General features: G+C 45.5%; 2 protein-coding genes across 2 annotated transcripts in view; both read left to right on the top strand.

The window, feature by feature from the left end:
• The window catches only part of PAQR5 (progestin and adipoQ receptor family member 5), a 617,270-nt gene that overhangs the window by 84,355 nt on the left and 505,192 nt on the right, over positions 1-27,723 (top strand). The window lies entirely within an intron of this gene.
• Positions 1-27,723, top strand: part of CORO2B (coronin 2B) — a 137,470-nt gene that overhangs the window by 83,210 nt on the left and 26,537 nt on the right. The window contains exons 3-7 of the mRNA XM_077470402.1: positions 8,993-9,109; positions 12,151-12,300; positions 15,781-15,945; positions 18,827-18,943; positions 24,638-24,742. Of these exons, the coding sequence (XP_077326528.1) occupies positions 8,993-9,109; positions 12,151-12,300; positions 15,781-15,945; positions 18,827-18,943; positions 24,638-24,742 (654 nt within the window). The remainder of the gene's footprint in view (positions 1-8,992; positions 9,110-12,150; positions 12,301-15,780; positions 15,946-18,826; positions 18,944-24,637; positions 24,743-27,723) is intronic.

Below are 27,723 nucleotides of genomic sequence, written 5' to 3'. Positions count from 1 at the left end.
GCTGCTGCTGACCTCCTCTGCAGCAGCCATGACGGATGTCCTCCACGGCTGCTGCTTTCTCTACAGAGTCAGTCAGCACCCCAGCACTGTTTCGGCCCCTCATGTTCCCCGATCAGGCTAATAGGGAAGTCAGTGAGCCCCCCCCCCCAGGCAGCAGTGCGCCCTAGGTGGCTGCCTAGTTTGCCTAGCGGGAGTGCCTGCCCTGCCTAGCACCTGATGACACTGTCTGCTGTAACCAGACATTGTTCTGGTACAGAGCCACCTAGTGGCAAAGTAGTTAACTGCACCTACCTGCAAGCTGTGTTAATCAAGAGATTCACAGAGCTCAAAGCAAATCTTTTATAGGCACAGCATCATTCAGTGCACAAGCTTCTGCTGATAATAGCCAAATTACATTCGACCTACATGTATGTGAATGAACTCCTTTCGACATCTGCTGGAGCATGTCCAGGTCCTGAGGGCAAAAGCACAACCTTGCCAATAGCAGGAATATGAGCCAATGTCACCCATGTATGACTACAATAGATCTGCTGTATATGGTAAAAACACTTCCATGCCAGGATATTACATACGGCAACTGTATCAAGATCATCGGAGGAATGCCCCCTATTCACAAAAACACCATCAAGTTGAATTATATAAGCAGCCAAACAAAAGTGCAATTGTCAGACAGTAACCTCTCCGAAACCTGAAAACGTCAAACGCGATTTAGGACATGATGGGTAATAAAGAAAGAGCCAAGAGCAGGGACTGAATGCCAAGAGCTATAACCCAACAATAGCCAAGAGGAGTTCAGTAGACAGCAGTCACTTCAGATAAGAACTGCTTTCTCATTGGTTGCTATGAGTTTCTTACATGTTACAGTCATTCGTTGCATTGGAAGTATCATATCAAATAAGATATATAGGACTTAAGAGCGTATTTATAAAACAGGTATTTTCCTGATTCACACTATATATACATTATACTGTCAAAAGTATTAGGACACCTGCACTTACACGCCCATGAACTTTAACGGCATCCCAGTCTTAGTCCGTAGGGTTGAATATTGAGTTTGCCCACCCTTTGCAGCTATAACAGCTTCAACTCTTCTGGGAAGGCTGTCCACAAGGGTAGGAGTGTGTCTATGGGAATGTTTGACCATTCTTCCAGAAGCGCGTTTGTAAGGTCAGGCACTGATGTTGGACAAGAAGGCCTGGCTCACAGTCTCCACTCTAATTCATCCTAAAGGTGTTCTATGGGGTTGAGGTCAGGACTCTGTGCAGGCCAGTCAAGTTCCTCCACCCCAAACTCGCTCATCCGTGTCATTATGGACCTTGCTTTCTGCACAGGTCCAAATCATTTGGTGGGGGGGGGGGGATTACGGTGTGGGGGGCTGTTTTTCAGGGGTTGGGTATGGCCCCTTAGTTGCAGTAAAGGTAACCCCTTAAGACATCAGCATACCAAGACATTTTGGACAATTTCATGCTTCCCACTTTGTGGGAACAGTTTGGGGACGGCCCCTTCCTGTTTCAACATGACTGCGCACCAGTGCACAAAGCAAGGTCCGTAAAGACACGGATGAGAGAGTTTGGGGTGGATGAACTTGACTTGTCCTGACCTCAAACCCATAGAACACCTTTGGAATTAGAATTTGAATTAGAGTGGAGACTGTGAGCCAGGTCTTCTCGTGCAACATCATTCCCGGACCTCAAAAAATGCTCTTCTGGAAGAATGGTCAAACATTCCCATAGACACATCTCCTAAACCTTGTGGACGGCCTTCCCAGAAGAGGTGAAGCTGTTATAGCTTCAAAGGGCGGAGCCAACTCAATACTGAACCTTACGGACTAAGACTGGGATGCCATTAAAGATCATGTGTGTGTAAAGGCAGACGTCTCAATACTTTTGACAGTATAGTGTATATACCCAATGTTATTTCAGCTCCCAGTTTTGTCAATAATTATATTATTTTTTAAAGAAACAGCTTTGACATGGTCTTTGATTGCTCATTTCATTGATATTGCCTCTAATGTTTCTGATTGTGTAATCAGATTAAGTTGACTTTGAATGTAAGGCTGGTGATGTGATGAGTCGGGGGTTGTGGTTAGTTATATCTCACGTACAATTGCCTAAATTGTATGTCCAATCTAAACCTTTTTTCTTAGTTTTGGGTTGAGCCGGGAAGGTTTGGAACTTCGGGTTTTTACTGCTCCCCGGGGGCCCCATTATCTGCACTTTCTGTCCTGCTGACTGTTGAACAGACAGAGGAGCACACCCAATAGCAAAACAGACAGTAGAATAGAGGATGGCTGGCACCCCTATCAAATTTCTATTTGTTTTTGTACCTCACTTCCTGTCTGGTGAAACCATTGTCAACAGGACAGGAAGTTTTCTTGAAGTTCGGCTTAACTTAACACCAGGTGTAAAAAAAAAAGTGAGGACACAAAAAAAGATTGCAGAGTGTACACTCAGTCCACTTCTGAAGAGAAAGGAGCCCGGCCTCGATCCCCTGGGAACCCAAGGCTCCTTATATGGACTAGGGTACTCCTGGTCTACCAAGTCAAGGCTGGGCAGACTCCTTTTTACGAGAGGCATGTCGAAGCAAGGCCTACCCACGTACTAGATGGGGGGTCCCCCCAAAGGGAAACCCCATGGGAGAGGGAGTTCCTGACCAAAAGGCCACGTGCCCCCACCCCCCCAAGACTTTCAGGGCAAGTCTGAGGAACTACACCCTACTAGTCTGGGTAAGCAAGTGCCAACATTTTGTACAAAATAACAGACAGACAAACATAGAGGGGAGAAGGGAAGTAGAGAAAGTGCTTCAGTGCCATTGTAAGGAACAATGTTGGGCCCTTCAACAAGGAATAAAAATTCCTCCAGTTCTAGCCAGAGGGCCCATTAGGAGACACAAATGCAAAAAAAGCATGCATTAATGCGGGGACATGGTGTCCTAATAAACTCAGGTGAGCTCCCCCACATGAGAATTTCTGGCACCCCTGTACTGCCACTGCAGGGGTACATACACCGAAGGCTTCTCTTAGACTGGGTCTTGGCCAGACCAGCACAGCACCATCCCTACCAGGAAAGCATTATAACTTTAGGAAGCCTTGCCTTCAACCGGGGACAAGCCTGGTGCACCAGGCCAGAATCAACCCAGGAGGAAAAAGGCTCTACCACCACATTACATCAGGCCGGATACTGGCCAGCACCCTCCATTTGCCAGAGGGCACTTCATTCTATCTCCGGAAAACTGATAAGAACCGATATTACACTTGATGTTAGCCAAAAAGGTAAATCTCTCTGATGAAGTCCCGGATAGCAGGAAAAAACCCAACAGAGGTTCCAATACTTCCCTACTCCATCCAAAGCTGGAAAAAAGTTATGGACATACGATGTAATACTAAGGCCTTATGTACTTGGACGGTTTGGCCTGTTGGGGTAAAATCCCAGCTCTTTTAGGGGTCCAGGTGGCACAAGTGCTGCATCCAGCAGTCTATCAAATTCTATGGCTGGCCTGAAATAGGCAGTAGCTGGACACTGTATTGAGGGTTACTCACCTTTAGGGTTGTATGACAAATGCCCCAAATGTCCCGATAAGCATATGGCCTGTTCAGTGTAGTATAGTAAGTGTTTGTTAACCTGTCATTAATTTCCATTGGATGCTGCACCTATGCCTCCCAGATAGCTAAAAACAATGGCATTTGGCGCTAACAGGCCAAACCGCCCAGGTGCATGTTACCCTAATCAGATGTAATATAAGGATTGTACCGAAAAGAATGCAAAAAGTGGGCTTCAATTTTTTATCAACTTACAAAGGTCGTTCAAATTTCACATGTTGGTAAAGTAACTCTTCCTCTATGTCAGGGGTATTTTGAGTTTTGAGTTTAAATTCATGGAGGTCCAGTCAGTAAAAAATCCTTCCAGCAGAATTCAGAAACACGTTTGGGTGATGGCTGAGATCCTTCACATCACAGCTCCCCTGATGAAGGGGGAGTTCCTTTGACCCACGAAACGCGTTTGTTGTCTTTTGTCTTTGGACACAATATATAAATGAATTTAGACTCTTATTTTTTGGTCTGGTGCACCTTCCATATATGCACGTCTTTTCCTGGTAACCCCTCTCCTCTTGGGCTAGGTTTACACCTCTGTGGCTGGGGAACATTCGTGGAATCACATATGTTCCCAACCTGCTGCACATTGGCAGATGCATGGGGGGTGCCATTAATTCTTAATGACACCCCCGCACATCATTACCTACAGCACATTTTCACGGCCGCAAAACCACATAGTGTGGCAGCACCATGCGGCTTGGTGCGGTGCAATTAAAAAAAAAAAGGGATGGGACTTTTTTCCCTACATTTTTTGCGGGTAGTACAGCCCAATAAAATGAATGGGCTGTCCCAAATGCGACGTGCATACGCAAAAGTGCATGCACAGATCTGAATCGAGCCTTATATCACAATCCCATTCTTACAGTATTCTCAGTCTTCCCTTCACTTCAATATCCCCCTTACATTACTGTCCTCAGCTCCCTCCATTACTTTACCCAGCCCTCCATTACTGTCCTTAGCCCCCCTATTACTGTCCTCAGCCCCCCTCCATTTCTGTCCTCTGCCCCCCTCCATTACTGTCCTCAGCCCCCCAATTACTGTCCTCAGCCCCCCAATTACTGTCCTCAGCCCCCCAATTACTTTCTCAAGCCCTCCATTACTGTCATCAGCCCCCCCCCCTCCATTACTGTCCTCAGCCCCCCTCCATTACTGTCCTCAGCCCCCTCCATTACTTTCCCCAGCCCTCCCCCCATTACTGTCCTCAGCCCCCCTCCATTACTGCCCTGAGCCCCCCAATTACTGCCCCTAGCCCCCCCCAATTACTGTCCTCAGCCCCTCCATTATTGTCCTTAACCCCCCATTACTGTCCTCAGCCCCCCAATTACTGTCTTCAGCCCGATCATTATTGTCCTTAACCCCCCCATTACTGTCCTTAGCCCCCCAATTACTGTCCTCAGCCCCCCATTACTGTCCTCAGCACCCATCCATTACTTTCCCCAGCCCTCCATTACTGTCCTCAGCCCCCCTCCATTACTGTCTTCAGCCCCCCAATTACTGTCCTCAGCCCCCCTCCATTACTGTCCTCAGCCCCCCAATTACTGTCCTCAGCCCCCCCAATTACTGTCCTCAGCTCCCCTCTATTACTGTCCTCAGCCCCCCAAGTACTTAGCCCCCTCAATTACTTTCCCCCGCCCACTATTACTGTCCCCAGCCCCCCAATTACTGCCCCTAGCCCCCCCAATTACTGTCCTCAGGCCCACCATTATTGTCTTTAACCCCCCATTACTGTCCTCAGTCCCCCAATTACTGTCCTCAGCCCCACCCTTATTGTACCTAACCATCCCATTATTGTTCTCAGCCCCCCTAATTACTGTCCTCAGCCCCACCATTATTGTCCTTAACCCCCATTACTGTCCTCAGCCCCACCATTACTATCCTCAGCCCTCCCATTACTGTCCCCAGCCTCCCCCCAATTACTGTCCTTAGGCCCGATTACTGTCCTCGGTGCCCCTTCACATCTCCCTTCCCCTTCCTGTCCTACCTTACACAGACAGGGTGGAGGGCAGGAGGCACAGCGCGTCCAGACAGAGGGCAGGCGCTGCAAGCTGGTGATTGGTTGCTAGGACCATACTGCATCCTAGCAACCAATCATCCGCTTCTTAATGCAGCCAGTCAATGTCCTCTGTCCTGAGCTGTACTCCCTCCCGCTGTCAGCTCAGTGAAAATCACAGTGGATGCGGTGATGACAGCTGGGCAGATTGTCACCTAGATGGTGGGACAGTCTGAATGGGACATTGACTCGGTCCGGATCTGGACCGCGGTCTGCCATTTAGTGATGCCTAAACTATAGTAACTCTTCTTATTTTTCATTGCAGGTAAATAATGGAGTCCAAGCAGAAGCAACGTGCCGTTGTTGACTTCTTGATGAAGGAGGGGTGCAGGCTGTTTGAAATCCACAGAAGGCTACAGAATGTTTACAGAGATTACACCATTGACGAGTACAATATCTTGACAAAGGGATATTGAAAATGTAAAGTGTATCCTCACAGGGTGACACTGTGGATACACAAATAATAATGTGCCAACGTCCTAATATTATTTGAAAGGAAAATGAATAATAGGAAAATGGACTTTATAGGCACACGCATAGAATTTATAAAAATTAATTGAAGTTTTTAATTGGATAAAGTTAAAATCGTGGTTTACAAACACATATTAAAAAAGAAAACATAATGTTGAATGACCCCAAAGACTTGAATAACACCTCCAAGATATATAAATATATTATTCCAAATTGGTGCAATAATAAAAGTAACCAGTAACAGCATCCAATGGAGATAAAGTGCATGGAGTAGTTGAGTCACAATATGAGATCACACAGAAAATTCGCTCTACGTGTTGCGTGCATAGATGTGCTTCTTCTGGAGCTTGCAGATCTAATAGAGATGTAGAAAAATCTCAAATAAGTATATCGTAATATCCAAAAAAATAAAACAAAAGCAAATATAAACCGTGAAATTATCATTTTACCAAAATAATAATTTCACTGTTTATATTTGTTTTTTTTTGTTTGGCTAGTACGATATACTTATTTGATGTTTTTTCTACATCTCTATTAGATCTGCAATCTCCTGAAGAAGCACATTTATGCACGCAACATGTAGAGCGAATTTTCTGTGTGATCTCATATTGTGACTCAACTACTCCACGCACTTTATCTCCATTGGATGCTGTTACTCGTTACTTTTATTATTACACCAATTTGGATTATTATATATTTATATATCTTGGAGGTGTTATTCGAGTCTTTGGGGTCATTCAACATTATGTTTTCTTTTTTAATATGTGTTTGTAAACCACGATTTTTAACTTTATCCAATTAAAAACTTCAACAAATTTTTACAAATTCTATGTGTGTGCCTATAAAGTCCATTTTCCTATTTCCAATTGTTCTTTCAAATAATATTAGGACGTTGGCACATTATTATTTGTCTCCATTGGATGCTGTTACTGGTTACTTTTATTATTGCACCAATTTGGACTAACATATATTTATACATCTTGCAGGTGTTATTCGAGTCTTTGGGGTCATTCAGCATTATAATATTTTCTTTTTTAACCGGTTCCCGACCAGCGCACGACGATGTACGTCGACAGAATGGCACGGGCAGGCATATTGGCGTACATGTACGTCCAATATTCAATGCCGCCCTGCCATCGGGAGCTCGCCGGCGGCGGCGCACTCCCGCGCTGGTCGGGACCCCCGTGAGTCCGGTCGCGGGACCCGCGGACTCGATCGCCGCGGGCATCCCCACGATCGTCTCACAGGACGGCTGAATGGAGGAAATGCCGTGTAAACAGCATTTCTCCATTCTGCCTAGCAACTAGTGACGCTGATCTCTGCTCCATGTGATTGTCGCACGACCGCGCAATTGTCAGTTAAAGCGACGCAGTGCAGAATCGCAAAAAGTGGTCTGGTCTTTGAGCAGCAAAATGGTCCGGTCTGAAAGTGGTTAATATGTGTTTGCAAACCACAATTTCTAACTTTATCCAATTAAAAACTTCAACAAATTTTTACAAATTCTATGTGTGTGCCTATAAAGTCCATTTTCCTATTTCCAATTGTTCTTTCAAATAATATTAGGACGTCGGCACACTATTATTTGTCTCCATTGGATGCTGTTACTGGTTACTTTTATTATTGCACCAATTTGGACTAATATATATTTATACATCTTGCAAGTGTTATTCGAGTCTTTGGGGTCATTCAGCATTATAATATTTTCTTTTTTAATATGTGTTTGTAAACCACGATTTTAACTTTATCCAATTAAAAACTGCAACAAATTTTTACAAATTCAATGCGTGTGCCTATAAAGTCCATTTTCCTATTTCCAATTTTTCTTTCAAATAATATTAGGACGTCGGCACACTATTATTTGTGTATTCACAATGTCACCCTGTGAGCATACACTTTAAATTTGCAATATCCCTTTGTCAAGATATTGTACTCGTCAATGGTGTCATCTCTGTAAACATTCTGTAGACTTCTGTGGATTTCAAACAGCCTGCACCCCCTCCTTCATCAAGAACTCAACAACGGCACGTTGCTTCTGCTTGGACTCCGTTATTTACCTGCAATGAAAAAAAAAAAGAAGAGTTACTATAGTGCATGCATCACTAAATGGCGGACCGCGGTCCAAATCCGGAACGAGTCAATGTCCCTGCATTAACAAATTCTATGGGTGTGCCTATAAAGTCCATTTTCCTATTTCCAATTTTTCTTTCGAGTACAATATCTTGTCCTTGGAGACTCTTCTCAATGGTGTCCTCTCCGTAAACATTCTGTAGCCTTCTGTGGATTTCGGACAGCCTGCACCCCTCCCCCCCCCCCCCCATCAATAACGGCACGTTGCTTCTGCTTGGAATCCATTATTTACCTGCAATGAAAAAGATGACGAAGCGCTACTATAGAGGAATAGTTACTCTACCAACATGTGACATTTGAATGGCCTGTGTCAGTTAATAAAAAAAAGTTATACCCACTTTGGTATTACTTTCTGTACAGCCCTCATATTTTCTCATCTACAGTAGAAAAGTAACAGTCATCTTTATATTGCTGATTTTTTTTTTCTCTGCTCCAGTTTTTATATCCTCGTTTAATCTACCAAAATTAGGCCACAGCTCATGGCTGCTGGAGTCTAGTTCCAGAATCTTTTTTTATTTTGTCAATGAAATATAGATAGTCGATTGGCAGTTTAGAAACATTCAAATACATTTTATTTTTTTATTTGAGTTGTGTAAGTTGTTACTGCAATTATAATGAATCAGAATGTTCTGCATGGGCAGTCTGTGTGCAGGTGGAGGGAGGAGCTACTGACAGGTGTATCTGTCTGTCCTCCTCCCCCAGGTCTGCATGGTAGGGGGGTTCACCTCTGAAATGTTCTGTGCCTCCCCCAGACTGGACGCATTGAGCCCAACCACCCCAAGGTGTGCGGGCACCAGGGCACAGTGCTGGATGTTAAGTGGAACCCGTTCATTGAGAATATCATCGCCTCCTGCTCCGAGGACACGTCGGTAAGTCATTCATTTTATCTGTATTGTGCTGATAGTAGTTCACATAGGACATTATATACTAGCACTCCATAGAGCAGTGATGGCGAACCTTGGCACCCCAGATGTTTTGGAACTACATTTCCCATGATGCTCCTGCACTCTACAGCGTAGTGGAGCATCATGGGAAATGTAGTTCCAAAACATCTGGGGTGCCAAGGTTCGCCATCACTGCCATAGAGCAACAAGACACATAATGTGAATTAAAGGGGAGCTGTCACATACTGAACATCATGGAGGTTTCCACTCTGATTTTTAAAACCAGACTCCAGACATTTTTTTTATTTTTTATTTTAGTGAAGTAAAGTAAAAATTTCTGTCAATTTTTTATTTCCAAATATAACAAACCACAACATGGTTTTCTAAATATATAGTATTTACAATTATAATTATTTTAATTTGATACTTTCATTCATTCTTTTTTTTTTTTTTTATTAAATTGTTTATCAGTTCATAATGTATTTTTTAATTTAATTTAAGTATTACATTTATTATTTAATAATCTAGTAACTGACATGGGGCTATATCCCTCCCTTACTCCATCAAAATAAAAAAAATAAAAAATAGATAAAGTTTTGGCTTTGGTTCTACTGTAAGGTAGACTTAGGAGGTAGTTACTATAGAGAAATAATAATATAATAATTATTATTCTTTTAATTCATTCCTTTTTAAATTTAAATCATATATTCGTTCATAATGTAATTTTTTCTTTAATTATGTAATTTATTATTTCATCTCAAGTTGTAAAGCGTAAATTAAAATCTATATAAATCCTGTATAATAAAAATGTAAGAATTTAGTAACTGAATGTGATTATATCCCTTCCTTACTCTATCCAAATAAAAAGAAAAAAAAAAAAAGTTTTGGTTTTGGTTCTACTGTTAGGCCGCGTACACACGGGCGGACTGTCTGACGGACTTGGTCAGCGGACAATCCGCTCGTGTGTGGGCTTCAGCGGACTTTTTCAGCGGACTGTCTGTTCGTCGTGTGTGGTCAAGTCCGTTCATTCAAAAGTAGGACGGACTGTCTGTCGGATTGTCTGACGGACTTAGTTGGACGGATAGTCCGCCCGTGTGTACGCGGCCTAAGACAGACGTAAGAAGAAGGGTATACCACAAATAAATAATAATATCATAATAGTTATATAATTCATTCCTTTTTTTTTTATTAAATTTTCTATTAGTTCCTAATGTGTTATTTAATTTAAGTATTTAATTTATTATTTATAATTATTCATAATAATTTATTTATTTATATTTTTAATATAAGTATTGAATTTATTATTTAAAAATGTAGCAACTGACAAGGGTTATATCCCTGCATTACTCTGTTCACATTAAAAAAAATATATAAAGTTTTGGTTTTGGTTCTACTGTAAGGCAGACATAGGAAGAAGGGTACACCATAGAGAAATAATAATATAATAATAATTATTATTTTAATTCATTCCTTTTTAAATCAAATTGTATATTCTTTCATAATGTATTTTTTATTTAAATATGTAATTTATTATTTAATCTCAAGTTGTAAAGTGTAAACTGTCGGCACTATATAAATCCTGTATAATAAAAATTTAAGAATTTAGTAACTGAAAGCAGTTATATCCCTCCCTTACTCTATCCAAATAAAAAGAAAAAAAAAGTTTTGGTTTTGGTTCTACTGTAAGACAGACATAGGAAGAAGGGTACGCCACAGAGAAATAATAATATCATAATAGTTGTATAATTCATTCCTTTTTTTATTAAATTGTCTATTAGTTCTTAATGTGTTGTTTAATTTAAGTATTTAATTTTTTATTTCATATTTTTAATATAAGTATTTAATTTATTATTTAAAAATGTATCAACTGACAAAGGTTATATCCCTTCCTTACTCTATCCAAATTAAAAAAAAAATGATAAAGTTTTGGCTTTCGTTCTACTGTAAGGTAGACTTAGGAGGAAGGGTACACCATAGAGAAATAATAATATAATAATGATTATTATTATTATTTTAATTAATTCCTTTTAAATCAAAACATATATTAATTCATAATGTATTTTTTAATTTAAATATGTCGTTTATTATTCTCAAGTTGTAAAGCACTGCGTAAACTGTTGGCGCTATATAAATCCTGTATAATAATATTTTAATAATTTAGTAACTGACAGTGGTTATATCCCTCCATTACGTTATCCAAATAAATAAAAAATAAATGAAAGCTTTGGCTTTGACTCTACTGTAAGGCAGACATAGGAAGAAGGGTACACCATAGAGAAATAATAATATCATAATAGTTATACAATTCATTCCCTTTTTCATTTAATTGTCTATTAGTTCCTAATGTGTTATTTAATTTAAGTATTTAATTCATTATTTAATATTTTTAATATAAGTATTTTGTTTATTATTTAAAAACTTTGCAACTGACGGGGGTTATATCCCTTCCTTACTCTATCCAAATTTTTTAAAAAATGATAAAGTTTTGGCTTTGGTTCTACTGTAAGGTAGACTCAGGAGTAAGGGTACACCATACAGAAATAATAATATAACAATAATTATAATTATTTTAATTCATTATTTTAATCAATTCCTTTTTTTAATTAAATTGTCTATTAGTTCTTAATGTAATATAAAATTTAATATAAGTATTTAATTTATTATTTAATAATTTTGTAGATGACAGGGGTTATAACCCTCCTTTACTTTATCCAAATAAAAAAAAAAAAAAAAAAAAAAAATATACAAAGTTTTGGCTTTCGTTCTACTGTATGGCAGACTTAGGAGGAAGGGTTCACCATAGATGAATAATAATATAATTGTATATTTTATTATATACTGTTATGTGACACATCTTATAGTTTCAAACTTCTTAAATACAATTAACAGAATATACACTGTGGTGTTTCAACTTCATCATGTTGGTTCTTTTTCTTTCTTGGCGTAACCCATATAAATGGCAGTATATGTGTTCACAATCATGTAAACATTATAACAGTACAATAACAAGGTGTCCTTTCCCCAAGGTGCGGATATGGGAAATCCCGAATGATGGGCTGAAGAAGAACATGACGGAAGCCGTGCTGGAACTGTATGGACACAGTAGAAGAGTGGGGATCATAGAGTGGCACCCTACTGCCAACAACATATTGTTCAGTTCAGGCTATGACTACAAGGTCAGCAAGCACCAAATCCAACCAAATCCAAATCCAACCACCAAAAGTAAAAATGTTGGATTTAGATGTTGCCAATCACAGGTTTGGGATTCTGGTATGGTGGTCTCAGTTAAGTCATAGCAGTTTCATATACTTTGGTCAGTTATGTAATGTTTCCTTATCCTTTACCAAGTGCAACTACCACCTGTCCTAGTAAAAAAAAAAAAAAAGTTTCCTAAATAGTTGAGGGAATTTTGTGTTGTGTTGTTTCAAAGCGGGCATCATACCAGCATGCCATTCTTCCAAAAATGTCTGGTGGAGCCTATTAGGAGCACATAGATGACCTGGAGAACCCTGACTATGGCTGCCATCTGAAGCTCTGATCCTTTGGGGTATGAGACACACTACACACAATTGAAAACACTGGGTTAGACTTGTATCTAAAAAAAAAATTCCCCACCTAGAGCACCAAAAATAAGAATTATGATCCCTGCCTACTAGAGTTTCCGGAACTCCATTCGCATCTAAACCGATCAGCTAACTTTGCTTGTTCCCTCCTTGCAAACTATAGAATGATATGCTATTGAGGCACATTGAAATACCATGAAAAAAATCAAATTTCCCATTTCTTTGGTTGACTTTTTATTTATGTAATAGAAAAGTACTTGAATATAGCATATGGTTACAGATGCTTCCATTACTGTTCAGTAGAGGAGTAATCAGTGTTTCCAATACTATTCACTAGAGGAGTAATCAGTGTTTCTAATACTATTCACTAGAGGAGTAATCAGTTTTTCCAATACTATTCACTAGAGGAGTAATCAGTGTTTCCAATACTATTCACTAGAGGAGTAATCAGTGTTTCCAATACTATTCACTAGAGGAGTAATCGGTGTTTCTAATACTATTCACTAGAGGAGTAATCAGTGTTTCCAATACTATTCACTAGAGGAGTAATCAGTGTTTCTAATACTATTCACTAGAGGAGTAATCGGTGTTTCCAATACTATTCACTAGAGGAGTAATCAGTGTTTCTAATACTATTCAGTAGAGGAGTAATCAGTGTTTCCAATACTATTCACTAGAGGAGTAATCAGTGTTTCCAATACTATTCACTAGAGGAGTAATCAGTGTTTCCAATACTATTCACTAGAGGAGTAATCAGTGTTTCTAATACTATTCACTAGAGGAGTAATCAGTGTTTCTAATACTATTCAGTAGAGGAGTAATCAGTGTTTCCAATACTATTCACTAGAGGAGTAATCAGTGTTTCCAATACTATTCACTAGAGGAGTAATCAGTGTTTCTAATACTATTCAGTAGAGGAGTAATCAGTGTTTCCAATACTATCCGAAAGAGGAGTAATCAGTGTTTCCATTACTATTCAATAAAGGAGTAATAAGTGTTTCCATTACTATCCGAAAGAGGAGTAATCAGTGGTACAAATGTATAGTTTCAGCAGGTAGCCACCATGTCTTACCCTGTCCCAGACCGATTGCAACATTGTCTGTGGGAATAGAGTGAAGATCTATGTTTACCCCTGTTAAGATTAGCTCATCAATGGTCCTAAGGAAAATGCTCCTTACATTGGTTGTTGGTAGAAGGAATGATCCCTTACAGTCCTGGTTAGAATGCCACCATTACAGTCAGCTGATAAAATCAATGATGTCACAGGTCAGTGGGATAAAAACTGTCTCTTATATTTGTCACAGTCAAATCAGAGCACTTTTTTTATGATTGTAGACTCATTTGCAACTTTGGCCAAGCCGGCTCGGGAAAAAGTGGGTTGGCATAGTTGGATTGTACCAGCTACTATTGGTTCCCATGTAGGACACATGATGCCCTCTCTTCTCCATATGCACAAACATGCAAGTTCTCCCAATCCAAACGTGCATGTTTGTAGAAATATTTTTCTTTAGAAAGGTTATTCAGTGGCTGGGTGGTTCAAGACTGACTGGGCATTATCTAAATCAGGAATTCTCAAAAAGGGTTCCGTGAAACCCCAAGGTTCCTCCTGAGGTTACTAGGGGTTCTTTGAACTGTGGCTGGTTGAGCTCCCATATGACGATGCTTTCATATCTCCGTGTCCAATGCTACTTGGCAAAACCAGCAGCATCACACCAATGATCTTTTTAGCAGTCTGTAAGGCTGCGAAGGTTGTATTCTTCCAACACCAATGTAGGAGGCATTTTTTTTTTTATCCTATTCACCGCTGATAAACTGGTTTTAGCAGGGGTTTCCTGAGACATGAAAATTATATCAGCGGTACCTCTGGTAAAAAGGTTGAGAAAGGCTGGTCTAAGGACAAAGTAACATTTGGGGCACTGGCCACTGTAAAGGATGCCAGGAACGTGTCCTCCCGGATGACAGGTACATTTTCTCATTATTTCAGTAATGGTCCTTTTAACCACTTCCCGCCGACGGGGCACATATATGTGGCCTCTCGAGGGTTGAAGACCAAGGCGGCATATATTCGGCCTCAACTAAACAATCTTCTGTGCAGAGAGCGCATGCCCTGTGTGCTGCACGGTCACCAGTGGAGACCGGAAAGCTCCCGATGCATACTGAGAGCTTTCCGATCATGTGACAGCTATAACAGCCAATCACAGCTGTCACATGACCCAAATGCCCGCCTCTGCCTCCCGGCATTTAGAAGCTGTTACAGGGCTGGGAGGCAGCGGCAGGAAGGGGCTAAGCGGGATGACTTGTAGGCAGTTTGAGCCAGGGATTCTGGCATAGTCCAGCTGGAGAGGAGAGGACTGATTCTTAGTATTCTCTGGATTGGTAAGTCCTCATTAGGGACCCAATATTTCAAGGTTGAGAGGGACATTTGGGTGGTAAAAGAACCTCCAAACCCTGATGACAGGGACTCTGGTCCTGAAGGGGTTAAGCCACCTGCAAGGGAGTTTTGAAAAGAAGCAGTAAGGAATCAGCGCCTGTCCGTGCGGTAGAGTGGAATGGTTCACACTAGAGTTGCCACCTCATCCCTTTAAACCCAAACACCTTTGAATTACACAGGTTCTGAGGCTAATTAAATGCAGATAAGGCATCAAGTGAGTTTAATTACCACCTTAATCAGCCACAGAACCCGTGTAATTAATACGTGTTTGGGTTTCAAGGGATGAGGTGGCAACCCTAGTTCACACCCATGTGCAAGTGTGAGTTGTCTGGCAATAGAGAGTGTTTTCTGAGCTCCTGCGGCCTTTGCGGCACCCTAAGACAGACAGAAAACACTAAACCCCTGGTATGGGGACTGGTGTATTGGTGGTGAGCCATCATATTGTTTTCATGATACCAGAACTGTGGACTGTTTGTATTCTTCTTTGATGAAGAAAACTTTTTATTTTGAAGAATCAGTAAAGATGGCTTGGTGATCCCGAGTTTTCCCATATCACACCATCTAATTGGGCATGGATTGTGAATTAGCAATGTGTATATATAATTATAACAGGCCACAGTGGTGGGGACGATAACAGTATTAATGAAAACTTCCATGTGCAGATACTGATCTGGAATCTGGATGACGGGGAAGCAGTGAAAATGATAGACTGTCACACGGATGTCATCCTATGCATGTCCTTCAACACGGACGGGAGTCTACTGGCCACCACCTGCAAAGATAAGAAGTTGCGTGTGCTGGAACCTCGCTCAGGGAGAGTGCTGCAGGTGATCAGTGAACATTCACATGGTTTTATTCATTTTACGATTTAACTTACTCATCATCTATACAGGTTACTTCATGTCTTTCATCATCTTGTGTTTAGAATTGTAATTATTGGGGGGAGATTTACTAAAACTGGTGCACACAGAATCCGGTGCAGCTGTGCAAAGTAACCAATCAGCCTCTAGGTTTTATTGTCAAAGCTTAAATGAACAAGCTGAAGTTAGATGCTGATGGTGGGATGGATGGGATCAGTGGCAGAGGGATGGTGGGAGAGATGGGATCAATGGCAGAGGGATGGTGAGATGGATGGGATCAGTGGCAGAGGGATGGTGGGATGGATGGGAACAGGGACAGAGGGATGGTGGTGGGGGTGAGATGGACGGGATCAGTGGCAGAGGGATTGTGTGATTGATGGGATATGTGGTGGTGGGATGGATGGGATCAGTGGCAGAGGGGTGGTAGTGGATGGATGGGATCAGTGGCAGAGGGATGGTGGGATGGATGGGATAAGTGTATGAGGGATGGTGGGATGGATGGGATCAGGGGCAGAGGGATGGTGGTGGGGGTGGGATGGATGGGATCAGTGGCAGAGGGATCATGGGATGGATGGGATCAGTGACAGGGGGATGGTGGGATGGATGGAATCAGTGGAGGTGGGATGGATGGGATCAGTGGCAGAGGGATGGTAGTAGAGGGATGGCATCATGGGCAGAGGGATGGTGGGATGGATGGGATAAGTGTATGAGGGATAGTGCGGTGGATGGGATCAGGGGTAGAGGGATGGTGGTGGGGGGGATGGACAGGATCAGTGGCAGAAGGATGGTGGGATGGATGGGATCAGTGGCAGAGGGATGGTAGTGGAGGGATAGGATCAGGGGCAGAGGGATGGTGGGATGGATGGGATCAGTGGCAGAGGGATGGTGGTGGGGGGGGGTGGACAGGATCAGTGGCAGAGGGATAGTGGGATGTATGGGATCAGTGGCAGAGAGATGGTGGGATGGATGGGATCAGGAACAGAGGGATGGTGAGAGGGATGGTGGGATGTATGGGATCAGGGGCAGAGGGATGGTGGGATGGATTGGATCAGGGGCAGGGGGATGGGGATGGAGGGATGAGATCAGTGGCAGAGGGATGGTAGTGGAAGGATGGGATCAGTGGCAGAAGGATGGTGGGATGGATGGGATCGGTGGCAGAGGGATAGTGGTGAAGGGATGGGATCAGTGGCAGAGGGGTGGTGGTGGAGGGATGGGATCAGGGGCAGAGGGATGGTAGGATGGATGGGATCAGGGGCAGAGGGATGGTGGGATGGATGGGATCAGGGGCAGAGGGATGGTGGGATGGATGGGATCAGGGGCAGAGGGATGGTGGGATGGATTGGATCAGTGACAGAGGGATGGTGGTGGAGGGATGGGATCAGTGGCAGAGGGGTGGTGGTGGAGGGATGGGATCAGGGGCAGAGGGATGGTGGTGGAGGGATGGGATCAGGGGCAGAGGGATGGTGGGATGGATGGGATCAGGGCAGAGGGATGGTGGAAGGGGTGGGATCAGGGGCAGAGGAATAGTGGTGGAGGGATGGGATCAGTAGCAGAGGGATGGTAGTGGATGGATGGGATCAGTAGCAGAGGGATGGTGAGAGGGATGGGATCAGGGGCAGAGTAATAGTGGTGGAGGCATGGGATCGGTGGCAGGGGGATGGTGGTGGAGGGATGGGATCAGTGACAGAGGGATAGTGGGAGGGGATGGTAGTGAATGGATGGGATCAGGGCAGAAGGATGGTAATGGATGGGCAGGGTCAGTGACAGAGGGATATTGGTGGAGGGATGGTAGTGGATGGATGGGATCAGGGGCAGAGGGATGGTGGGAGAGATGGGATCAGGGGCAGAGGGTTGGTAGTGGAGGGATGGAATCAGTGGCAGAGGGATGATGGGAGGGGATGGTAGTGGATGGATGGGATCAGGGGCAGAGGGATGGTAGTGGATGGATGGGATCAGGGGCAGAGGGATGGATGGGATCGGGGCAGAGGGATGGATGGGATCAGGGGCAGAGGGATGGTGGGAGGGTCTGGTAGTGGATGGATGGGATCAGTGACAGAGGGATGATAGTGGATGGATGGGATCTGGAACAGAGGGATGGTAGTGGATGGATGCGATCAGTGGCAAAGGGATGGTGGGTGACAGGAAAGCAGGGATCAGGGGCAGAGGGATGGATGGGATCAGGGGCAGAGGGATAGTGGGATGGATGGGATCAGGGGCAGAGGGATAGTGGGATGGATGGGATCGGGGGCAGAGGGATGGTGGGATCAGTGATAGAGGGATGTTGTTTGGGGGGATGGGATCAGTGATACTGGAACTTACCTGCTCTCGGTGTCAGTCGATTCCCCCTCCTACATACTTCATGTGTCTCTGCCTCTCTTCTCCCTTCCGGTACCTCCAGTGATGCCTCTACTGACATCGGGTCTCCTTGAGCTCCTCCCCCTGCACTCTACTGGCTGTCAGCTCATCAGCTAGCTTTCTGCTCCAGTGTCTATCTCTGTGGGCGGGGAAGGGGAGGGGTCTTTATCCACCAGGCAGGCTCTCCTCTGTGTTCTTTCAGGAGAGGCAGAGCACCGGATGACGTTATCAGAGATCGGTTCGGCCGGCTCTCAGCATCGATGAAGATTTGTGAACGTCTGAATCGCGATGCTGTGATTATATTCAACACCCCTACTATCTGCTAGAATTAATGAAAATAGAACCAGTTACTGCTGTACATTTCCAAGTATCAAAGTATATATTAATGGTCATGTTTTGCTAAAAACTTGCACCAAACATACTAATGTTACTTATAATAAGACATGTCCTCTTTTACACACTGACATAAGCATTTGCTACTTTGTCTTTCTAGGCAGCAACCTGTAAAAACCACAAAATGACTCGAGTAGTTTTCCTGGGAAACATGAAGCGCCTACTTACAACAGGAGTCTCTAAGTGGAATACGAGGCAGATCGCATTGTGGGATCAGGTGAGAATGGCTGTTCTAGTTTTGTGCAGCAAAGGACATCTGACAAGTCTCCTATAAGGCTTCAGCAGTGGAGACAAAAACCAAGGCCACACCCTGAACCAAACCAAACTAGAGGAAAGATAGAATTTGTTTCATGGGGATCTTCCTAGGATGAAATGTCCTAGCCTTGCACCATCGAAAGTAAGCGATACAGGTGCCATGGTCAATTTTACGAGAAGTCTACTTTTTAGCCTTTTGGAGAGCAGGGATAATCGCGACTTGGGACCTGTGCTTCAGCAGCTGAGCCATTAAGACCAGCAACTGGGAAGCAGGGTAGTGGAGCAGTTCTTGGGACAGAGGAACTGGATGGTCGAGAAGGGCCCACGGAGAGTCTACCTTGAGTCTGAGCATGGACTAAAGCCCCATACACACGATCAGTTTTTCTGCTGAGTTTTTCCTTCAGATTTACCAAAACCATATAATATGGGGTCAAATCTTAGGAGTTTCAATGTGTATACAATCAGGCAGGCCCTTGTACTACATGGTTTTGGTAAACCTGAAGGAAAAACTCAGCAGAAAAACTGATTGTGTGTATGGGGCTTTAGAAGAGTCTGCCGAGGATTCTCCTTCTGGCCAGTTTCTTGCAGTTATAATCACCAGGCAGCCCTCTCTCTAAATCCTCAATCCGCGACTTGGGACCTGAGCTTCAGAAGCTGAGCCATTAAGACCAGCAACCAGGAAGCAGGGTAGTGGAGCAGTCCTTGGGACAGAGGAACTGGATAGTCCAGAAGGGCCCACGGAGAGTCTGCCATGAGTCTGAGTGTGGACTAAGAGTCTGCCGAGGAATCTCCTTCTGGCCAGTTTCTTGCAGTTATAATCACCAGACGGCCCTCTCTCTCAATCCTTCAGCGCAGACAAGTGATGAGCTTTTAAGGTGGAACAACAGAGATGAGGCTAAACTGATCCCACAGAGTCACCAGAGCAGCTGGTGATCTTCCTAGGATGAAATTTTCTGGCCTTGCACCATCGAAAGTAAGCGATACAGGTGCCATGGTCAATTTTACGAGAAGTCTACTTTTTAGCCTTTTGGAGAGTAGGGATAATCGTGACTTGGGACCTGTGCTTCAGCAGCTGAGCCATTAAGACCAGCAACTGGGAAGCAGGGTAGTGGAGCAGTTCTTGGGACAGAGGAACTGGATGGTCCAGAAGGGCCCACGGAGAGTCTACCTTGAGTCTGAGCGTGGACTAAAGCCCCATACACACGATCAGTTTTTCTGCTGAGTTTTTCCTTCAGATTTACCAAAACCATATAATATGGGGTCAAATCTTAGGAGTTTCAATGTGTATAAAATCAGGCAGGCCCTTGTACTACATGGTTTTGGTAAACCTGAAGGAAAAACTCAGCAGAAAAACTGATTGTGTGTATGGGGCTTTAGAAGAGTCTGGTCAATTTTACGAGAAGTCGACTTTCTAGCCTTTTGGAGAGTTGGGATAATCGCGACTTGGGACCTGTGCTTCAGCAGCTGAGCCATTAAGACCAGCAGCTGGGAAGCAGGGTAGTGGAGCAGTCCTTGGGACAGAGGAACTGGATGGTCCAGAAGGGCCCACAGAGTGTCTGCCATGAGTCTGAGCATGGACTAAGAAGAGTCTGCCGAGGATTCTCCTTCTGGCCAGTTTCTTGCAGTTATAATCACCAGGCAGCCCTCTCTCTCAATCCGCGACTTGGGACCTGAGCTTCAGAAGCTAAGCCATTAAGACCAGCAACCAGGAAGCAGGGTAGTGGAGCAGTCCTTGGGACAGAGGAACTGGATAGTCCAGAAAGGCCCACGGAGAGTCTGCCATGAGTCTGAGCGTGGACTAAGAGTCTGCCCAGGAATCTCCTTCTGGCCAGTTTCTTGCAGTTATAATCACCAGACGGTTCTTCCTCTCAATCCTTCAGCGCAGAGAAGTGATGAGCTTTCGAGGTGGAACAACAGAGATGAGGCTAAACTGATCCCACTGAGTCACCAGAGCAGCTGGTGATCTTCCTAGGATGAAATTTTCTGTACTTGCACCATCGAAAGTAAGCGATACAGGTGCCATGGTCAATTTTACGAGAAGTCTACTTTTTAGCCTTTTGGAGAGTAGGGATAATCGTGACTTGGGGCCTGTGCTTCAGCAGCTGAGCCATTAAGACCAGCAACTGGGAAGCAGGGTAGTGGAGCAGTCCTTTGGACAGAGGAACTGGATGGTTGAGAAGGGCCCACGGAGTGTCTGCCATGAGTCTGAGCGTGGACTAAGAAGAGTCTGCCGAGGAATCTCCTTCTGGCCAGTTTCTTGCAGTTATAATCACCAGACGGCCCTCTCTCTCAATCCTTCAGAGCAGACAAGTGATGAGCTTTTAAGGTGGAACAACAGAGATGAGGCTGAACTGATCCCACGGAGTCACCAGAGCAGCTGGGGATATTCTTAAGATGAAATTTTCTGGCCTTGCACCATCGAAAGTAAGCGATACAGGTGCCATGGTCAATTTTACGAGAAGTCGACTTTCTAGCCCTTTTGGAGAGTTGGGATAATTGCGACTTGGGACCTGTGCTTCAGCAGCTGAGCCATTAAGACCAGCAACTGGGAAGCAGGGTAGTGGAGCAGTCCTTGGGACAGAGGAACTTGATGGTCCAGAAGGGCCCACAGAGTGTCTGCCATGAGTCTGAGCATGGACTAAGAAGAGTCTGCCGAGGAATCTCCTTCTGGCCAGTTTCTTGCAGTTATAATCACCAGACGGCCCTCTCTCTCTCAATCCTTCAGAGCAGAAAAGTGATGAGCTTTTGAGGTGGAACAACAGAGATGAGGCTGAACTGATCCCACGGAGTCACCAGAGCAGTTGGGGATCTGCCTAGGATGAAATTTTCTAGCCTTGCACCATCTAAAGTAAGCGATACAGGTGCCATGGTCAATTTTACGAGAAGTCGACTTTCTAGCCTTTTGGAGAGTTGGGATAATCGCGACTTGGGACTTGTGCTTCAGCAGCTGAGCCATTAAGACCAGCAACTGGGAAGCAGGGTAGTGGAGCAGTCCTTGGGACAGAGGAACTGGATGGTCCAGAAGGGCCCATAGAGAGTCTGAGCATGGACTAAGAAGAGTCTGCCCGGGAATCTCCTTCTGAACAGTTTCTTGCAGTTATAATCACCAGACGGCCCTCTCTCTCTCAATCCTTCAGAGCAGACAAGTGATGAGCTTTCGAGGTGGAACAGAGATGAGGCTGAACTGATCCCACGGAGTCACCAGAGCAGCTGTTGTAAAAAGGTCCAAAGATTCTGGTTCTAACAGCAAACCTTTCCAGTTTGTTGTTAAACCTGGATACAAGAAGGTCTACATCGAGCTTCAAAAAACCTCTGGATAGAGAGACCATTCTCCTGCATCCAGGTAATACCCAAAGATTGAAGCAGAGCTGGAACAGGTGCAAGAGCCTTGGTGCAGGCCCGTGGTGCCCTGGACAGACCAAAGGGAAAGGCAATTAACTGGTGCATGCCCACAGCAAAAAGCAGGTAGCATTGTTCTGGTGGGAAAACGGGAAGGTGTAAGTAGGCATATCTGAGGTCCACAGAGGCTAGAAGGGCCCCCTGGGTTGCAGGGAGGAAATCGGATTGATTTACTAACGGCAAATAGACTGTGCACTTTGCAAGTGCCATTTCACTTATTTGCCCCCAGAGCTTTGACTCACTATAAAGGGATATGCTTTGTTCATATTTCATGTCTGAGGTTTACAACCACTTAAAAAAAAAAAAAAAAAAAACTTTAAAGTGATATTAAAGTCTTGTATTTTTTGTTGTTTAAAAATAACAAACATGTTATACTTACCTGCTCTGTGTTGTAGTTTTGCAGCCCTGATCCTCCTCCTCTCAGAGCCCTCACCGGTGCTCCTGGCCCCTCCCTCCAGCCGAATGCCCCCCCCCCCCCCAAGCAGCTTGGTGTGGGGGCACCCAAGCCGAGCCACTGCTCTGTGTGCCCATTCAGACACGGAGCTGCGGCTCGGCGCCGCCCTCTTTTTTTTCCTCATTGGCTCACTGAATTTGACTGACAGCAGCGGGAACCAATAGTGCCCACTGCTGTGTAGCAGCCAATCAGGAGGGAGCGATCCGGGCAAGCCGAGATTCTCGTGCAACATTGCTGGATCGAGATGGGGCTCAGGTGATTATTAGGGGGGGGGGGGCTGGGGCTGCTGCCCATAGAAGGTTTTTTTTTTTATCTTAACCACTTAAGGACCGGAAGGATTTGCCCTTTAATGACCATCCCGTTTTTTGCGATACGACACTGCGCCGCTTTAACTGACAATTGCGCAGTACCCAAATAAAATCGAGGTCCTTTTTTTCCCCACAAACAGAGGTTTCTTATGGTGGTATTTGATCACCTCTTCAGTTTTATTGTTTGCGCTATAAATAAAAGAGCGATAATTTTGAAAAAAAGCGAAACAATATTTTTTTACTTTTTGCTATAATAAATATTGAAAAAAAATATAAAAAACTTCTTCATCAGTTTAGCCCAATATGTATTCTACATATTTTTGGTAAAAAAAGAAAAAAAAAAGATTAGCTGGTTTACGCAAAAGTTATAGCGTCTACAAAGTAGGGGATATACTTTTGGCATTTTTATTATAATTTTTGTTTTTACTAGTAATGGCGGTGATCTGCGATTTTTAGTGGGACTGCGACATTGCGGTGGATAGATCGGACACTTTTGACACTTTTTTGGGATTTGCTATAATACATATCCAAAATAAAAAAAAATGTTTTTTATCAATTTAGGCCAATATGTATTCTTCTGCATATTTTTGGTAAAAATAAAAAATCAAAAAAATCACAATAAGTGTATATTAATTGGTTTGCGCAAAAGTTACAGTGTCTACAAAATAGGGGATATATTTATGACATTTTTATTATGAATTTTTATTTTATTGGTAACGGCAGCGATCTGCGATTTTGAGCGGGACTGCGACATTGCGGCGGACAGATCAGACACCTTTGAAACTTTTTTGGGACCAGTGAAATTTATACAGCGATCAGTGCTGGGACCAGTGATCAGTGCTATAAATAGACATAATGGACGTAAATAGATTACTGTATACATGTCACTGGCAGGGAAGGGGTTAACACTAGGGGGGCTTTCAAGGGGTTAAGTTTTCCTTAGGGAGGTGTTTCTAACTTTTGGGGGGGGGGGGGGAACTGACTGAAGGAGGAGAGAGAGATTGCTGTTCCTAATCACTAGGAATGGCAGATCTCTCTACTCCCCTGTCAGAACGGGGATCTGCCTGTTTGCATTGACAGATCCCCGTTCTGTCTCTCTGTGGAGCGATCACAGGTGGCCGGCGGACATCGCAGCCGCCTGCCATGCGCAATCAGCCTTTGGCGCCACGCCGCGCCCCCTTACGCACCTCCTATTTGATTTAAAGCGAACCAACGTACAATGACGGCGATTCGCGCAGGGGAGCCAACCGGCCGCAGTGCAACTGCGGCGAATGGTCCTTAAGAGGTTAATGCATAGAATTCATTAAAATTCCAAAAACCAAATTTATTAAAATTCCAAAAACCTTCCGTCTTTACAAGCACTTTAATAACACTTCAAACAAAAAAACAAAAAAATAAGTAATATTGTAAATTTCAGCGCAATATTGTAACAAATGATTAGAAATGAAAAATCTACTTTACAGCTTCATCTGTATAATGTGAAATGTGTCCACAGGAGGATTTGTCCATGCCGCTGATCGAAGAGGAGATCGATGGGCTCTCAGGGATGCTCTTCCCGTTCTATGATATGGACACACACATGCTGTACCTGGCTGGAAAGGTATGGGGGGGGGGGGGGGCACTCCCATCTGTATAACCATATCCACATATCCATCCATTATATCTACTTCTCACCCAGGTCACCTAGCTGGACGCTGCATTTACAAAGATCGTTAGCCAGGACATTAAAGCGATATTAAACCCAAAACCAAAAATGGACTATATCGGAGCCTACTAATCCTCAGATGTGATGGCTGCCTTCGTTTTCTTTTTTAGGCTTTTTTCCCCTTCGTTTTCAACAGGTGATCCTGCCAGCAAGTCAGTATTTTTCCACTTCCTTTAACCAATTGACCTCCGGAAGATTTACCCCCCCCCTCATAACCAGGTCATTGTTTGCGATACCGCACTGCATTACTTTAACTGACAATTGCGCGGTCGTGCGGCGATGTGAGGGCAGTTGGCAACTGGTTAATGTTGTGTAATAGATTTTTAATGGCACATAATAAAGTTGTTTTTATGGTATTTAGTTTCTCTTCTATATGTCCACATAAAGTCCACAACTATATATTTCCTTCACAGTTGTACGCTAAGGCTACTTTCACACTGTGGCGGTTTTCAGGCATTTTAGCGCTAAAAATAGCGCCTGAAAAGTGCTATAAAACGGGGCGGTGCGCTTACGGGACGGGGAAAAAAAATCCTGCAAGCAGCATCTTTGGGGTGGTATGGGAGCGCTGTATACACCGCTCCTTCTCCACTAATCCACCACCCCTCCATCACTAATTCACTGCCCCTCCACCGCTCCTCTTCCACTAATCCACCGCCCCTCCCCCGCTCCTCTTCCACTAATCCACCACCCCTCCACCGCCTCTCCTCCACTAATCCACCGCCCCCCGCTCCTCTTCCACTAATCCACCGCCCCCCCACCGCTCCTCTTCCACTAATCCACCGCCCCTCCCCCGCTCCTCTTCCACTAATCCACCACCCCTCCACCACTAATCCACTGCCCCTCCACCGCTCCTCTTCCACTAATCCACCGCCCCCCACCGCTCCTCTTCCACTAATCCACCGCCCCTCCCCCGCTCCTCTTCCACTAATCCACCACCCCTCCACCGCCTCTCCTCCACTAATCCACCGCCCCCCGCTCCTCTTCCACTAATCCACCGCCCCTCCCCCGCTCCTCTTCCACTAATCCACCACCCCTCCACCACTAATCCACTGCCCCTCCACCGCCTCTCCTCCACTAATCCACCGCCCCCCCCCCACCGCTCCTCTTCCACTAATCCACCGCCCCTCCACCGCTCCTCTTCCACTAATCCACCACCCCTCCACCGCCTCTCCTCCACTAATCCACCGCCCCTCCACTGCTCCTCCTCCACGAATCCACCGCCCCTCCTTGGCTCCTCCTCCACGAATCCACCGCCCCTCCTTGGCTCCTCCTCCACTAATCCACTGCCCCTCCACCGCCTCTCCTCCACTAATCCACCGCCCCCCCCCCCACCGCTCCTCTTCCACTAATCCACCGCCCCTCCCCCGCTCCTCTTCCACCAATCCACCACCCCTCCACCGCCTCTCCTCCACTAATCCACCCCCCCCCGCTCCTCTTCCACTAATCCACCGCCCCTCCATCGCTCCTCTTCCACTAATCCACCGCCCCTCCACTGCTCCTCCTCCACGAATCCACCGCCCCTCCTTGGCTCTTCCTCCACTAATCCACCGCCACTCCTTGGCTCCTCCTCCACTAATCCACTGCCCCTCCACCGCCTCTCCTCCACTAATCCACCGCCCCCCCACCGCTCCTCTTCCACTAATCCACCGCCCCTCCCCCGCTCCTCTTCCACTAATCCACCGCCCCTCCACCACCTCTCCTCCACTAATCCACCGTCCCTCCTTGGCTCCTCCTCCACTAATCCACCGCCACTCCTTGGCTCTTCCTCCACTAATCCACCGCCACTCCTTGGCTCCTCCTCCACTAATCCACTGCCCCTCCACCGCCTCTCCTCCACTAATCCACCGCCCCCCACCGCTCCTCTTCCACTAATCCACCGCCCCTCCCCCGCTCCTCTTCCACTAATCCACCACCCCTCCACCGCCTCTCCTCCACTAATCCACCGCCCCCCGCTCCTCTTCCACTAATCCACCGCCCCTCCCCCGCTCCTCTTCCACTAATCCACCACCCCTCCACCACTAATCCACTGCCCCTCCACCGCCTCTCCTCCACTAATCCACCGCCCCCCCCACCGCTCCTCTTCCACTAATCCACCGCCCCTCCCCCGCTCCTCTTCCACTAATCCACCACCCCTCCACCGCCTCTCCTCCACTAATCCACCGCCCCCCGCTCCTCTTCCACTAATCCACCGCCCCTCCACCGCTCCTCTTCCACTAATCCACCACCCCTCCACCGCCTCTCCTCCACTAATCCACCGCCCCTCCACTGCTCCTCCTCCACGAATCCACCGCCCCTCCTTGGCTCCTCCTCCACTAATCCACCGCCCCCCCCCCACCGCTCCTCTTCCACTAATCCACCGCCCCTCCCCCGCTCCTCTTCCACTAATCCACCACCCCTCCACCGCCTCTCCTCCACTAATCCACCGCCCCCCGCTCCTCTTCCACTAATCCACCGCCCCTCCACCGCTCCTCTTCCACTAATCCACCACCCCTCCACCGCCTCTCCTCCACTAATCCACCGCCCCTCCACTGCTCCTCCTCCACGAATCCACCGCCCCTCCTTGGCTCCTCCTCCACGAATCCACCGCCCCTCCTTGGCTCCTCCTCCACTAATCCACCGCCCCTCCACTGCTCCTCCTCCACGAATACACCACCCCTCCACTGCTCCTCCTCCACTAATCCACGCCCCTCCTCCACTAATCCACCGCCCCTCCACCGCTCCTCCTCCACTAATCCACCGCCCCTCCTCCACTAATCCACCGCCCCTCCACCGCTCCTCCTCCACTAATCCACCGCCCCTCCACCACTAATCCACCGCCCCTCCTCCACTAATCCAACGCCCCTCCACCGCTCCTCCTCCACAAATCCACCGCCCCT

The sequence above is a fragment of the Lithobates pipiens genome, unplaced genomic scaffold (assembly GCF_037356315.1).
Source record: "Lithobates pipiens isolate NorthernLeopardFrog02 unplaced genomic scaffold, aLitPip1_a1.2 Scaffold_8, whole genome shotgun sequence".
NCBI lineage: Eukaryota > Metazoa > Chordata > Amphibia > Anura > Ranidae > Lithobates > Lithobates pipiens.
The sequence above is the reverse complement of the archived record's forward strand: the minus strand, read 5'-3'. Positions and strand labels throughout refer to the sequence as shown.